At 39.7% G+C, this 16,207-nt stretch overlaps 1 protein-coding gene across 1 annotated transcript in view; it reads right to left on the bottom strand.

Annotated features, from left to right (window-relative positions):
* Positions 1–9,621: 9,621 nt before the first annotated feature.
* Positions 9,622–16,207, bottom strand: part of CATSPERE (catsper channel auxiliary subunit epsilon) — a gene marked incomplete at both ends in the record, with an annotated part of 28,260 nt that continues 21,674 nt past the window's right edge. Inside the window, 4 exon segments of the mRNA XM_081998568.1 lie at positions 9,622–9,639; positions 9,735–9,768; positions 11,269–11,314; positions 11,317–11,320. Coding sequence (XP_081854694.1) covers positions 9,622–9,639; positions 9,735–9,768; positions 11,269–11,314; positions 11,317–11,320 — 102 coding nt within the window.

The raw sequence follows: 16,207 nt of genomic DNA, 5'->3' as shown, positions 1-16,207 counted from the left end.
GTGAACCTTCTGCACAGAACAAGAACATGGTATCATGTCTTTGCACTTTTTTAATACTAAGTTTATTTCACACACATATTAAATAATAGAATAAGACTATAAGAATAATTTAATATGTTAAATAATAATAACAATATTTAGAAACTTCTACTAGCTGTTACCTTTCCCTTAGACCATATGTATGGACTGCAAAGAATGCTTTTAGATCACAAAAAGTGCAATATGTAAAAAAGCCCTGTTAGGGTATTTTCACTGACACCAAAACCAGACAATCTTACGAAATTGTCCAGTGCCCAGAATCACCCATCCTTACACATGTAATGAAAAATTTAAGTTCTCGATAAGCATGTTCAAGTTATTAAATTATTAACATTATTCAAACCCTTCTAAAATTATAAGTAACACAAAATGAAGTACATAATCAATTTTTAATATATTTGCAGTTACAGTTTTTTTTTCTGCAGTGAACTTCTGTGAGCATTCAGTCATGTAAATACACATTTTTATGTGTCCTCTGCCTTGCAAAAAGCACTTTCTACAAGAGTCATCCCAGCAGTATGAGCAGGGCTTGTGGAGGTTTAAACAGGAGGTAACTTGTCTCTGCAAAGAGCTGGCTACAAGGGAACATTTATGGCTTTGTGAGAGCTTAGAAAAAGTTTGAAAACTGTTTGCTTTACTGTAGGCTTAGTATAAGCAGGGAACATTGCAGAAACTGCAATCCTCACTGTTTTCCATCTGACCTCTGTGCTGGTGGTTCAAGCAAGCAGATCTCAGAGAAGGGGAGAAGAAAAGCCAGAACGCTCTCCTGTGGCAGGGCCTTTTTTCAGGTTGAGAAACGTTACACTTTTTGGTTTCAGGTGTAAGGTTCTCTAGTAGAAGCAAGCCACCAGGACATGTGAACATACCAATTTATTTTATTGACTTCTTACTGGAATTTATCGATGTTCCCAAAACATAAGGGATGTGGGGTAGTACACTGTCTATTATACATATCAATTGATTTTAAAAAATTTGGAGTGGATAAAAAAGTTGAAATATTAAATTGTTAATTTGAAGTAAAGGGAAGATAAATATTCTTGAATAGAAGCAATACTCTCCTAAGTTCTTGTAAAACATAAGACAGGAAGTTTTCAAAGATTCTCAGATAACCTATGTTTATCTACAAATAGTATGGTTCCTGTAAATGCCTCATTATTTTCAGATTATGTATTCAGTGTATATGCTGTGGATTAGTTTGAAAAATGGAAAAGTCAAGGATTCTGAGAAATGACACCCTCATTTCTAAGTTAGACGTAGACAGAAGTGAAAATATCGTTAGCACCCAAAGCCAAAGGAAATCCTGAGCAAAAATATTTTTAAAATATTAATGGTAGGCATTTCATCCATTTTCATCCCACATCATTACATTTTATCACATTTTAAAAAAAAAAACAATAACCTGTAGTTTCACAGAATCACTAAGGTTGGAAAAGACCTTCAAGATCATCAAGTCCAACCATTAACCCAGCGCCAGCGTGTCCCCTAAACCATGTCCTGAAGCGCCATATCCACACGTTTTTTGAACACTTCCAGAGATGGCAACTCCACCACCTCCCTGGGCAGCCTGCTCCAATGCTTGACCACCCTCTCGGTGAAGAAATTTTTCCTAATATCCAATCTAAACCTCCCCTGGTGCAACTTGAGGTCATTTCCTCTCGTCCTATCGCTGGTTACTTGGGAGAAGAGACCAACACCCACCTCACCACAACCCCCTTTCAGGTAGTTGTAGAGAGCGATAAGGTCTCCCCTCAGCCTCCTCTTCTCCAGACTAAACAACCTCAGTTCCCTCAGCTGCTCTTCATAAGATTTGTGCTCCAGACCCCTCACCAGCTTCATTGCCCTTCTCTGGACACGCTCCAGCACCTCAGCATCCTTCTTGTAGTGAGGGGCCCAAAACTGACACAGGATTTATTCAAGGTGCAGCCTCAGCAGAGCCCAGTAGGGGGGGATGATCACTTCCCTGCTCCTGCTGGCCACACTATTTCTGATACAGGCCAGGACGCTGTTGGCCTTCTTGGCCACCTGGGCACACTGCTGGCTCATATTCAGCCGGCTGTCAACCAGCACCCCCAGGTCCCTTTCCGCCGGGCAGCTTTCCAGCCACTCCTCCCCAAGCCTGTAACGTTGCAGGGGGTTGTTGTGGTCAAAGTGCAGGACCCTGCACTTGGCCTTATTAAACCTCATACAGTTGGCCTCTGCCCATCGATCCAGACTGTCCAGATCCCTCTGCAGAGCCCTCCTACCCTCCAGCAGATCAACACTCCCACCCAGCTTGGTGTCATCTGCAAACTTACTGAGGGAGCACGCGATCCCCTCATCCAGATCATCAGTAAAGATACTGAATAAGACCGGCCCCAGAACCGAGCCCTGGGGAACACCGCTTGTGACCGGCCGCCAGCCGGATTTAACGCCGTTCACCACAACTCTCTGGGCTCGGCCATCCAGCCAGTTCTTTACCCAGCGAAGAGTAAACCTGTCTAAGCCACGAGCCACCAGTTTCTCCAGGAGAATGCTGTGGGAGATGCTGTCAAAGGCTTTACTAAAGTCCAGGTAGACAACGTCCACGGTCTTTCCCTCATCCACTAGGCGGGTCACCTGGTCATAGAAGGAAATCAGGTTGGTCAAGCAGGACCTACCTTTCACGAACCCATGCTGGCTGGGCCTGATCCCTTGGTTGTCCTGCACATGCTCTGTGAACACCCTCAAGACGAACCGCTCCATGATCTTCCCCGGTACGGAGGTCAGGCTGACAGGCCTGTAGTTCCCAGGATCCTCCTTCTGACTCTTCTTGTAGATGGGTGTCACACTGGCAAGCCTCCAGTCATCTGGGACCTCCCCTGTGAACCAGGACTGCTGATAAAGGATGGAGGGTGGCTTGGCAAGCTCCTCTGCCAGCTCCCTCAGTACCCTTGGGTGGATCCCATCAGGCCCCATCATAGACTTGTGGGTGTCCAGGTGGCTTAACAGGTCCTAATTGTTTCCTGCTGGATTATGGGGGGGTTACTGTGCTCTCCATCCCTGTCTTCCAGCTCAGGGGGCTGAATACCCTGCGGATACTTGGACTGGCTATTAAAGACTGAGGCAAAGAAGGCATTAAGTACCTCAACCTCGTCCTCGTCCTTGTCCTTGGTGACAATGTTCCCCACCATATCCAGTAAGGGATGGAGATTCTCCTTGCCTCTCTTTTTGTTGTTAATATATTTGTAGAAGCATTTTTTATTATCCTTTACAACTGTGGCCAGACTGAGCTCTAGCTGGGCTTTTGCCTCATTTTGTCCCTGCTTGACCTAACGAGATCCTTGTACTCTTCGTGAGTTGCCTGCCCCTTCTTCCAGAGGTGATAAACTCTCCTCTTTTCTCTGAGTCCCAGCAAAATCTCCCTGTTCAGCCAGGCCGGTTGCCTTCCCCACCAGCTCTTCTTATGGCACATGGGGACTGTCTGCTCCTGCGCCTTTAAGATTTCCTTCTTGAAGACTGTCCAGCCTTCCTGGACCCCTTTGTCCTTCAGGACTGTCTCCCAAGGGACTCTCTCAACCAGTGACCTGAACAGGCCAAAGTCTGCCCTCCGGAAGTCCATGGTAGCAGTTTTGCTGACCCCTCTCCTTACTTCGCTCACAACTGAGAATTCTATCATGTCATGGTCACTAAGCCCAAGACGGCCTCTGACCACCACATCTCTCACCAGTCCTCTGTTTGTAGGTCCAGCAAGGCACCTCCCCTGGTGGGCTCACTCACCAGCTGTGTCAGGAAGTTATCCTCCACACACTCCAGGAACCTCCCAGATTGTTTCCTCTCTGCCGTGTTATACTTCCAGCAGATGTCCGGTAGATTGAAGTCCTCCACAAGAACAAGGGCCAGCGAATGGGAGACTTCTGCCAGTCGCTTATAGAATGTCTCATCCGTCTCTTCGTCCTGGTTGGGTGGTCTGTAACAGACTCCCAGCAAGATATCTGCCTCATTGGCCTTCCCCCTCATCCTTACCCATAAGCACTGTACTTGGTCTTCACAATCATTGATTTCTATGCAATCAAAACACTCCCTAACATACAGAGCCACCCCACCACCTCTCCTTCCCTGCCTATCCCTTCGGAAGAGCTTATAGCCATCCATTGCAGCATTCCAGTCATGAGAAGCATCCCACCATGTTTCTGTGATGGCAACTACATCATAGCTGTCCCGCTGCACAATGGCTTCCAGCTCCTCCTGTTTGGTGCCCATGCTACGTGCATTGGTGTAGATGCACCTGAGCTGGGCTACCGATTTCAACTCTGGCATGCCGCCCCTAGGCTCATTTCTAGTGAGCCTGGTTTTATCCCCTCCCCCCTCCAAATCTAGTTTAAAGCCCTCTCAGTGAGGCCTGCCAGTTCATAAGCAAGAATCCTTTTGCCCCTTGGAGTCAGTTGCACTCCATCTGCTGCGAGGAGGCCCAGTGCCGTGTAAACCGCCCCGTGGTCAAAAACCCCAAAATTCTGACGACGGCACCAGCCCCTGAGCCATGTGTTGATCAGGTGTGCTTTCCTGTTCCTTTCAGCGTTCTTCCCTGTCACTGAAGGGATTGATGAAAACACTACCTGTGCTTCCGCTCCATCGACCAGTCGCCCCAGTGCTCTCAAGTCCTTTTTGACTGCCTTTGGGCTTCTTAGTGCAACCTCATCATTGCCAACCTGTAGAACCAACAGTGGGTAGTAATCAGTGGGCCGAACCAGACCAGGGAGTTTCCTGGTGACATCTCTCACCCGGGCCCCAGGCAGGCAGCAGGCTTCCCTGTGAGTTGGGTCTGGTCGACATATTGGGCCCTCTGTACCCCTCAGAAGGGAGTTGCCTATGACAATTACCCTCCTTTTTTTCTTAACAGAGGATGTCTTGATGCGTGGGGCTGGCTGACTCACCCTTCGATTGAATATCCTCACTCTGAACACATAAATGGCACTATGACTAGTAGCCCAAACAATATAATTGTATAAGTGCTGTTTAAATTCTGATACTGCTCATGCAGTCCTTCATTTATACTCTTCTGATGAAATACAAAGCAGAATCTGTAGTTCTGAACAGAAACAATAGAAGAGTTACTTATTTTTAACTAACTTTGAAAAGCAATTAAACACAAACACACGGTGTGGTGGTTTTTCAACGTTCAAGTAGTGACTGAAAATTATTAATAGATTCTGCTATGTAATGTTCATATGAGCATAAATTACATAATTCAGTCCCTTGACAGAGCTATTAAGAAACTTCCAATTATTTACCGAACACATATATCAGTCCTTTCAGTAACTGTATTTCTCCTAAAGACATCATCTTTGAGAACTTTCTGATCTTACAGTTGTAAATCAGTCTGTATTATACAGATCTCAAGGCCACTACTAGACAGAAGAGACAGAATATAAAATAGATAGGGAACTTTGAAGATGCCTCAGAATTCATTTCTGAAAATCTTCAAGAAATATTTTCCTCAGTCTGAAAGGGGCATGAAGATGCTTCATAATTATGGCTAAAGTCCTCAACAGGACAAAGCATTAGTTCTGTGGATATTACACAACATAGCCTGTCTTTTCCCATCCAGCTTGGCTGCTTGAAGGTAAAAACCCCGGATGTCATGGTTCATACATTCCCTTGACATTCTTTCATCCTCATAACATGTGGGTTCCTGGCACAGCTTCCAAGGGGAATCTGATCAATCAAACAGCAAAAATAAAAGGAGGTTGCTTCCTGTGCGTTTCTCAAGATGTGTCGTCTGTATGTACATGTCTACATTTGTACCATTGGTATGTGTATGTAAGCTCCGTTAGTCAGAAAACTGTCCTGTTAATATAGATAGAGAAGGCACACTCACACATAAGATGCGAAGGGTTGCATCTGCAGAAGAATGAAATTTAGGAAAAAAGATGCATGCAAGCATTTCCTTGCCTCAATGAAAGTTAAAAATGTTTTGGGTAAGAGTTTTATATGTGTTCTAAAAATCGTGTTATCTTCATAGAAAAGTAGAAAAAAGGCTAGCTATGAAGGACTGACTCTCGCCTACACTAATGGGCCCAGACAATGGTGACTGAAGAGGTTATCTTAGTGGACGGCTTAGAAGAGGTTTGTAGTCCCATACTCAGAGGATTTTCTTAGTAAAAAGATGCAGAAATTTAATTAAGGTTCCATTAAGAGAACAGTTTGCTGGCAGGAGAGTTGAGTCTGCTTTGCTTCTTCAGAAGTCTACCATCAAGAGCATGGGAAAAGCAGATTAATCTTCACATACAATAATCTTTAACCTAATTGTGCAAGGTTAAAAAATGGCTTGAAATGAGCTGTCAGAGTTAGCAGAGCTCTAGCAGAGCTAACAGAGAGACCAAAACTCTTTAATTTGAATAGATAGTAAAGAATCGCTGCTTGGAGGAGAACTCAAAATGGAGAATATGGTCTTCAAGAATAGTGAGCTGAAAGCCTTTTCAACTTGCCTGTCTCAATAGATCTTCTGGGTTCCTTTCTCCTACTTACAAGAATGCTCCTCACTGGTAAGAGGAATCCAAGGTTACGTTAATCCCGGTAGCATCCACATCCAAACAGTTAGATGAAAAGAATTTAAGCAGAAAAACATATTGCAAGTTGGTAAAATAATAATGGCAGTGTCCTGGTATATTGGACTGAAAGTCTCAGAAGATCCTGAAGCCAGAGTTGGTAAGGCAAAGTTAGACTTCTGAAGGCCAGCAAAACCACTTGGTCTTCATCCTACATTACCTTGACAATCTCCTGTGAAAAGCAGGAAACTGGGGAAAATGTGTACATCAGCTCTTCTAACCATATGATAGGGAATTAGTCTGATGCTGACCTGAAAGCCAAGCCTCCCCTAGAGCATAATATGAATAACAATATTGATACATAAGGCAAAAAGAGAAATACAGAGCAAAAAGAGCTCTTTTCACAAGGAGCCACACGAAGAAGACAAGGGACAATGGCTACAAGTTGCACTGGGAGACATTTTATCTCAATGTAAGAAAGAATTGTGTCACAGTGAGAACAATCATTCACTGGAACAACCTGCCCAGGGATGTGGTGGAGTCCCCGTCGCTGGAGGTTTTCAAGATGCGACTGGACACAGTACTAGATAACCTCATCTAGGCTCCCTTTCCCATGCAAGGTTAGACCAGATGATGTTTCGAGATTCCTTCCAACCTGGGCTTAATTACGATTCTATGATTCAAAACTATTTTACGAAGATATTTAAATTTATCCAGAGTTAGATTTGTGATGAAGATTAGAGTCTTGCAATGAGAAGGGTACAAATAGGTCAGGTTTCTTAAATATGAATTGGTGCATAAAAGCAGCATCAATTTTATTAGAAGTATAGTCTAATGGTAGAAGTATTTTAAACAGACAGATATAACTGTAATGATGAAATAGATTTTACCCTAAATTTAACGATAGCTGTGTTTCTAGTATCGAGACCACAGATAGACTACTAAAAATGCTGGCTGAATTGTAATGACATTATTGCCCCTTTGAGCAAAAGCCCAGATTTGGGATTCTGTGAAACAATTTTGTTTAGAGGGGAAATAAACACTATGAAGTTGACCTAGATGCCAAGGAAACTACTGATAAATAGGATATCCAAATGGAATCCTTTCCAAATTGGCATTGGTAACAAAACTGTCTCTGGCCTTGATGTGGAGAGGATTTCAGACAAATTTCTGTCTCTCTGAACAACACAGTGAAGAAAAGATTTTGCAGAAGTTTCAAGCCAGGTACTCCAGCCTTGTGCACAAGAAATAACTCATTCTTTGCCTTTATTTTTTAGGACGGATGAGCCCAGTTTTTGTTGCTTATTCTACTTCCACTGGCTTAAACCCACTCCTTTACTGACAGCTTCCTGCTGTGTGTTTGCATCTGAGGAATTTTTTTTAGTTATAACCCCCTCTGGCTTCCTGTCTAGCACTCTTCTTTGTGTTCCACTCTTCTGTATTACAAGAGTTCAGTTATTCCTATTGTTGACCACAAAGAATTCTTTGCTAAGTATTAAGTGACACCTTTGCCTTTCTTGCAATATAATAACTAACAATGCTGATAATGTGTTTTCAGCACAAAATTATCCTTTTAGATCATTTAATAGTTAGACCAATGCAGTATTGTCATATGAGCTTTATTCCACCCTGTCAATGCTTCACCATGCCCCCTTTCTCCAAGGATATTAGTAATGCAAGAATATGAAGTAAGGTAACAATAGATTTTATTCACACTATAACCAGCTATTTCTAAACATACATTTTCATACCTGTGGTCCCCATATTTTATCCAATGTAGAGTTTCTACTTCATTTAAGCATCATGGGCCAAGACTGTGCTTTATACAGGCAACCTGTCTGTTAAAAATAGAAATAACAAAAAACCCCAATTAAAAACGTGAATTTAAAATGTGTATCATTTGAAAGTACGGTATGTGGAAGTGTGACATCATGGTTCAGTATATTTGATTTACTTACCTTTAAGAAATAATTGTGTTTGTCAGGGTTGCAAATGAATAAGTAAGATCATGTCCAAAGCTCCAGCATACCTGTATATTTATAAATAGAAGAGTGTCAAAGAGGTCTTTCATAAATTGAGCTGTCAGAGGAGACTACCAACGTTCCCATAACACTATATGATGATTGGCTTAAATATTCCTTGTCATCCTTCTGAAAAAGGAAGGAATGTACTAATTTTAATTATAAATAGATTGGGCAGAATTAGTTTTCATTACTATGTGGGTTAGTGCATATCATTTTTTTTCTCTTTGGAGAGAAGGCAATCTGAAATTCCAAAGTGATTTTTGCAGTTTGATTTCCCAAACCACATTCTAGTGGGCACATTTTTCTTCTGTTTACTGTATTGTTTCGATACCTCCCATATGCGTAATTTTGAATAGGCTATTGATGTTAAGTCCAGTATATGAAATGTTAAAACGTTATGCAGCTACATACATCCATTCAGACTAAAGAGGTCTCAACTTTTCTCAGAACAGCCATACTTTGCATGTAGACCATTATGCATAAAATGTTTAAATTACATTCTTAGTAGATGGCTTACTTCTTTCACGAATGAAGTGTACCCATAGTCAGTTCTGCCTTTCATCTCCCATAATATAAAATTTGCTTCAACATTTCTAACATATGAATTGCTGTCATATCTGTAGAACACGTGGAATGTGACATCTCAATAAAACTGCACCAGCACACAAACGGCCTTTGTATTCAGAACTGCGCATGGATCAGCGAGCATGTAGAGCTGCTGCTGCTGCAGAGGGTAAGACAGGTAGGCAGCATGCTGACAAGACGTTTTACTCTAAGGTATCTTAAGGCATCTTGCAATTACAGCACTGATGTGGTGCAGCAGTACCCACTGAAACCAAAGCATCCTGTACTATGTGCAAAAAGGAACATAAAGGTTTGATAATATTACTCTTGCCATTGGACTTGGATGATTTCTGCAGCTCCACATCCCTATGTGACCTTGGTAAAAGAATTCTTCCTCATGCCTCACAACTTAATCAGCAGTTTACTTACAAGGAAATAACAGGCTGGAATTACTCTTCATAATGAAGTTCCATTAGGCAACCATATTTATCTCAATCATAATAGGCTATCTAAAACAAGAGAAGTTTTATTCAGATACTGAATGTTGCACTCTGTTTCTCTTTTTCATATGCAGCCCAACTAGAATGAAACCTGTAACTCTTACCTGGTCATCATCTGTTTGGTTCCACAGAAATTTCCTAATTAAACAAAAAATCAACAATCATTAAACCTATTATTTTTATTTATCTTATATAACATAGTGTCTGTTGTTTAGACAGAAAGATTTCAACCTGCCACTCTCTCCCTAACTCAGAAGCATAAGCAGCAAGTCTTTCTTTCTACTATACAGTTTAAACTTCCATATGTTATTAAAAATCAACTTAAAAGTAACACTAGTTTCTAAAGATTTGTAGCCAGCTATCGCTATCAGCGTTACCCAGAACTAGTAACTAAAAATTTAGATAACAGAAAAATTACAGTCCCCAATTTCTTTACACTGTTCATTTAACAGCACAATGGGTGAAGCTCTGAAGTACAGCAAATGCCCCTTAACCTGTTGGGATCAGGTACAGATAATGCTTTTGCAGATATTTCAGAAAGTAATTTGAGAAAGAAAAAAATATTTCAGTAGTTTTCTGCATTGATTCAATCTGGCTATTCTAGGAGAGAATACTTAGAATACTGACGTTCATTAGTACTGTGTCTGTTCTGTAACCAAAGAAAAAGATGGTAGGAACATCAATATCAGAACAGCCTCATTTTATATTAAGTGATATATATTCAAATATAGTACTTCGGTTTCATATGACAGCATGTCCCAAATGCCTAGTCTTCTGTGGGCTGTTAATACAGTGTCTTACCCAGGTATTTTGTAGGTAGTGAAATTAACGTTTTTCACAGACTACATCTACAGGTCTAAAAGACAACGTAAAAATAATCTGTATAAATTAGCTTCATTTAACACTTCAACAGTGCACAAACATGTAAATGGTTTTTCATTATTCTACACTTTAAGAATGACCATTATTTGTACAACCATTTTTCATCTATTATTTTGTTGTTCTGAGCTCTACTCACAAAAAACCCTTTCCCAATAACTCCAGGATGTTCCTGAATTTTCTAAGGATATGAATTTTTAAAGAAAATATGAAAAAGCTGGCTTCGAGGATGAATTTAAGGCTAGTTTCAAATTAATTCTAAAGGTAAAAGAGATCTACTGGTTATGCTTTTACTTTCCTGAACTCTCTGATATGTCAGAAATCTCAGTATGAGAATGAAGTTTGAGTTAATAATACTCTACCTCCAGTCATGGATATAAACAGTTCAGAGAGTTATAGGAAAACAAGGCTGAACAAACCGTAGAAGTTCATCTTCTTCACCCCACTGCCTCAAGACAGGGTAAAGAACACCTACATTACGCTGTCTTTCCCAGGGATAATAATGAGAATCGATAATATTATGGAGAGTTGGATATTTTCTTTTTAAAAAATTTGCTACTTTTTTCCCTCAGAAGGTATAAGCTATATAAATCTGTACATAATTCTAAAAGATAAACATTTCCATTATCTTTATGCATTTACACAGCAAAAGAAACATTTTATAAATCTAGTAAGTAATACATATGAGGCTAAAAATACCACTATATTAGCATTTATTTCAACTAGTTACCCAGAAGTAAATAAATTATTAAAATGTACCTCTCAACAACAATATGCCTTCTTGGAGGGCAGCCAACATAAAATAAGATACCTGAAAAAAATACAAACTTTAGTTTACCCAGGAAGCCTTTCAGAAATGAACCTCATCCATGCGCTTTGAGAAGTCTGGTCACTACTAATGGGAATAATGGCTATTGCACCAATTCTGCATGCTGGTTCAGTACTGTGGGTCCCTTGTCCACAAACTGCTTCAATATCTTCCTCATCTTGGACACTTTTTCATCAATACCATACTGTGAACTTCCTCTCTTCTGCATTTCTACTTAGACAGTGTTTATATTATTTTACATGATGTTAATTGATTGGAAGGATATGAATTGGAGTGAAATCCTCCTGGCAGTGGGTCAGGATTTGCTCATAAGAATCTAAGAAGCATTGTTACAATTTTTTTTTTTTTCAAATTACTTTATCAAGCTGCAGTGCCTACCTACATGCATTTTCAAAGATGCAAGGCTGCAGTTCAACTGACATAAAACTGCTGGTTAATTCTCTACAAAAGAATCCCTCACCCCAAACAAGAATTTGTGTTAGAATTTATTTTGAAATAAATCAGTAACACCAAAGAAATGAAATGCAAGCAATATCAAGGTAATTTCACTTGGAGGCAAGAGGTATCTATTATTATTACTTATTTTTTCTTAATTTATTATCACATCACCTACAATGACAGTGTCCCATTTTACTCCCAATACCTGTACTAATACAGGTATTGTTGTGCTATTGCAGGCTGAGGGACTATGAGATTCAGTCCTGGCAGTCAGTGATTTTTAAAAGCTTATTGATTTTAGAGGAACAAGTTTGACTTTATTAGACCTCCTGATTACTTTTTTAAAAGTACAGGAGCTACATTTTTCAATGTTAGTTTCAGGACTAGTTCTCTTGGAATGCTAGAATAAATTTTGCTTTAGGAGGATGGATTAACGATTGCCTTTGTAGATAAACACAAGTCCAATTAAAGTGAGATAGTGAAGACAGCTTAGAAAATGTGAACAGATGAAATATTTTTTTTAGTTTGCAGACAAACCTCATTGTGAAATGCAGAAAAGTCTCCAGTTTGGACAGGAGATTGATCACTGTTGTGAGAGATTTGGGCTTATTATTGAACCCATTAACAGGTGCAGTAGAATCTGGAGTAAGCAGAATTACAGACATCCTATCTGAATTCACTTTTTTCAGACCTCTGGCTTGTGATGAGCCAAGATGAAAGGCATAAGACAACCTACTGTAGCACTGAAGGTGAACTCTGTCACAGAGACTGTTGACTCAGAGCAGCCCTAAAACAGAATACTTAGCTGGTTGCTCCTATTGTAGTTTTCCATAAAAAAATCAATTTCAGAAAATCATCGGTCCTTGCAAACAGTACTGAAGACAACTGATTGTATTTCCCATCTGTGATCTGAGATTCTGAAATGGCAAGGTTTGTTCACTATCATTTTTAGCACTCCTTGAAGGAGAATATTAGAGGAGAATTGGCAGCTTGATTCAAAGCTTTTAAAGGCCAACCATTTCTGACAAAAGAACAATCAGGCTACTTTGTCCTTTGATGCAGAGCATAGTGATGACATCATCAGATGCACATAGGGGTCTTAATATACTGAAATGTAGAGCCATAAAGATCTTTGTCCTTGAATCCTGGGCTAAAATCAGCTGCATGAATTCTGTAACTTTCCAAGAAGTTACAAATTCTGTAACTTTGCCTTCCAAAGGTGGAATGGCATATCCACACCGACATTTTGAGGATCCTGCCACTATTACAGGTATGAGCTGATATGGAAAGAGAAACTGAAGACCATGCTGAGGGGAGGGAGTCTGAAATAATCAAATACGCTTAAATGAAGGGCTCAAAGATGGATTCACACCACAAAAGTGACTAGGGAAGTTACCTGCCTGAAAAGAACCAGATTTGACTACATGGGGGTGCTTGAGCAAAACACAACAAGTAATTTCTGCTCATAAAGTAGGCTTGATAAATTTACTAATCTGAGTTAGAAGGAGGCAGAGGAATACATGTGCTAATTCTGGGCATCCCATCCCTTACAGTCCTTCTCCCCAAATGCACAGAGCAAACTGAAAAGATGTGTTTGCTTTTTTATGTATTGCTGTTACTAAAGAGAAATTTAGTATTCTCTGCCAAGAGTTGGTGTCTCTGGAGATGGGGGTGCAAGATGTAGGGCCCTGCCAATGGTAGATTTACTGATAGATTTAAGATTGTTCCATTCATTGGAAATGAGATCCTGATGGGTGGTAGTTGGTAGAAGAATACAGAAGATTACAGGACAGCTCACCAAAGTATAAAGTCTGTGCTAATTGTTGAAGAAGGCTTTAAAATCATCTGGTATCCTAAAGCAATGGTGGGCTTCCTCAACAAAATGAAGGAGGCATTACCAATGTCTCATGATCCCTGGTAAATGAATGAGTATCTGGATGAAAAAAAGAAGGGATGAATCCTGCCGTAAGAGCTCCAATGCCAGCAGTTTTAAAGTGGGTTGCAATACTGCTGATTCAAAGATGAATCAAAGAAGAATGACCATTTGGAGTATTTAGCCTTTTTCATGGATCATTTGCCAAAAATCTTTGGGTGGATACTTCACCTAACCAAAAATGTAAAAATCTTATCTTGGATGAAAAACAAAAGAAGCTATTTAAAACAAAACACAGTACAGAGGCTGAGCACATTACCAATTGTCAGACCAATTTAAGGGGACACATGAGAATGGCAAAATAATTTCTAAAATATAATTAGTGCAATTATGGGAACAAATAAAGGAAAGCTGTTAGTAAAGCATACAAATCACAGTCGTTAGGACTATTAGGCATCTATTCTTCCTTTCTGAGTATCTCAGGACATTTTAATTACATCCGTATTCTTCTAAATAAAGCACAGTAAATTTAGTTAACTGAAGCATTTCAGTTCTTAGGCGATTACTTTGTGACATATGAAGGTTTGAAGCCTCTGAAATAACAGGGAGTTGTACTTGATTTTAAACATAAGAACGGTCCAACAACCTATACATTTGTGGAATAACACTCTCCCAACTACATCAGTGCAGTGGTTTAGTCTATCTGATATCATATTCATCTGTGCTCAAACTCTGATGCTTCAAAGGAGAGTGAAAACAAACACACCTTTACCTCACAGAAGGTAATTTGGCCATTGTGTACTGGGAAAACCATACCTTTCTCATTCCTACAGCATACCTGATGGAACACTTAAGCCTGACATTAAATTACATTAATTTTCTAGTGCAAAGTTGCCAGCATTATGAAAATGGTCAATGGCCACCTTCTTTTATCAAACCTGACACAAATTGATTTCTTACGTGTCACGTTGTAAAACTTTTCCTTCATTTACCAGATAATTTTTGTGATTCTAAAGACTTCTTAATATTTTTACATTCCTTTTGAACAAGGGCTATTAGAACTGGACACAAATATATTAGCTTCAGCTTTATCAACACTACGCATCAAAGCAAATTGATCTTCTTAGTTCTTACTCATATTCTCTTTCTTATACATACAAAAAACCCATCTGGGCCTTTGCCAGAGCTCTGTCCTAAGGCTGCATGTTGAGGTGCTTATTTCAACGGTAGCTGAAGTCATCTCCTTCAGAAAATTAGGTGGCTCAATCACGTGCAACACTCAGTAATGTCTCGTGTATCTTTCTAGGAAGAACAGCTCTTAGTTTATATGTGGAATGTAAGGTTTAGAGTTTGGAAAGGCTCTACAATAATATTTGCAAAAAGGTTTACCAAATGAGAAGACATTTTTTAGCCTGCAGTAGGCTATCAGTTTGTTATTAATTCACTCATACACAAAAGACAACAGCATTTTGATCATCAAAAGGACATTTGCATTTCTCAAAAAAGCTTGTTAATTGTATGGAAGAAGGTCAGAACTGTCTCCTGAGTAACCTGAGTATCAATAACACTTTTAGAGATGGAGAGAAGATTTGAATAATCCTGTATGCAAATCCAAACCAAAAGTGAGGATAAGAGAGTTAGGATTGATCTCCAACCCCAGATCCTCATCAGCGAGTATAACCTGGGGATGTAGGTTTGTTCAACAGCTGTATCTTCACCCAGGAATATATAAATGCTGAAAAGCCTGTCAGCTGGAACATAAAGAGTGAAAATAAACTTTGGAATAAAGTTTATATAAATACATATGTATGTATTAGGTAACATGTGCATGTTTTTTCTGTCAATATGGCCCTTATAAACCCCTTGTAACAGGATTATCTATTTTATATTTTATAAATTTTTGCTTTCTCTAATGTGACTCATGTCCATTGTAGGCTGCATATGGCCCGTCTTGAAGTGTTACAGCAACAAGCAGTATTTTCCTGTTAGCAATATTAACCGTGTTATTTAATTTATGTAATTAACTGTCAGGGCAGTTAATGTAGTACTGAAGAAACTTTTAATTCCTACTTAACAACTCAACATCTACTGTATAAATTCTGTGACACTCACAATGCCTTTATATAATTGGATTCTAAAGTATAGTCAGTTTGATGGTAAAATGTAAATGTCTAAAAGAGAATAAAGAATAACAAGAATTAATAAAAATCTTTAAACCACAATGATGCTTCTAGTGAGATAAAGGCTATCTCCATGATATCTGGGGAATATGAAAATATGTCCAATTTACTTCTGGAATTTATTTTGTATGGGTCCTCCACAGTGCCTATGTTAAGCGAGAGGCTGTATCTTTTTTCTATTCCTGTGGTTCTAGGTTGCCCAAACAGTGTATCTGGGATTCCTCTACCCGAAATTAAATATCTGAACTATCGGTCGATACAACCCATAAACCAGGAGCCTTCATTTAGTTGAGACAAGTGCCCTAGCACAAAAGACCAAGCCTGTGCTCTTTGAACCTCTCAGTATTCTTACCCTCTTCAGATTCCTTTGGAAAAGGC

The sequence above is a fragment of the Phaethon aethereus genome (assembly GCF_964289735.1).
Source record: "Phaethon aethereus genome assembly, chromosome: 3".
In the NCBI taxonomy this organism is placed as follows: Eukaryota; Metazoa; Chordata; class Aves; order Phaethontiformes; family Phaethontidae; genus Phaethon; species Phaethon aethereus.
This window is presented reverse-complemented; position numbering and strand designations above follow the sequence as displayed.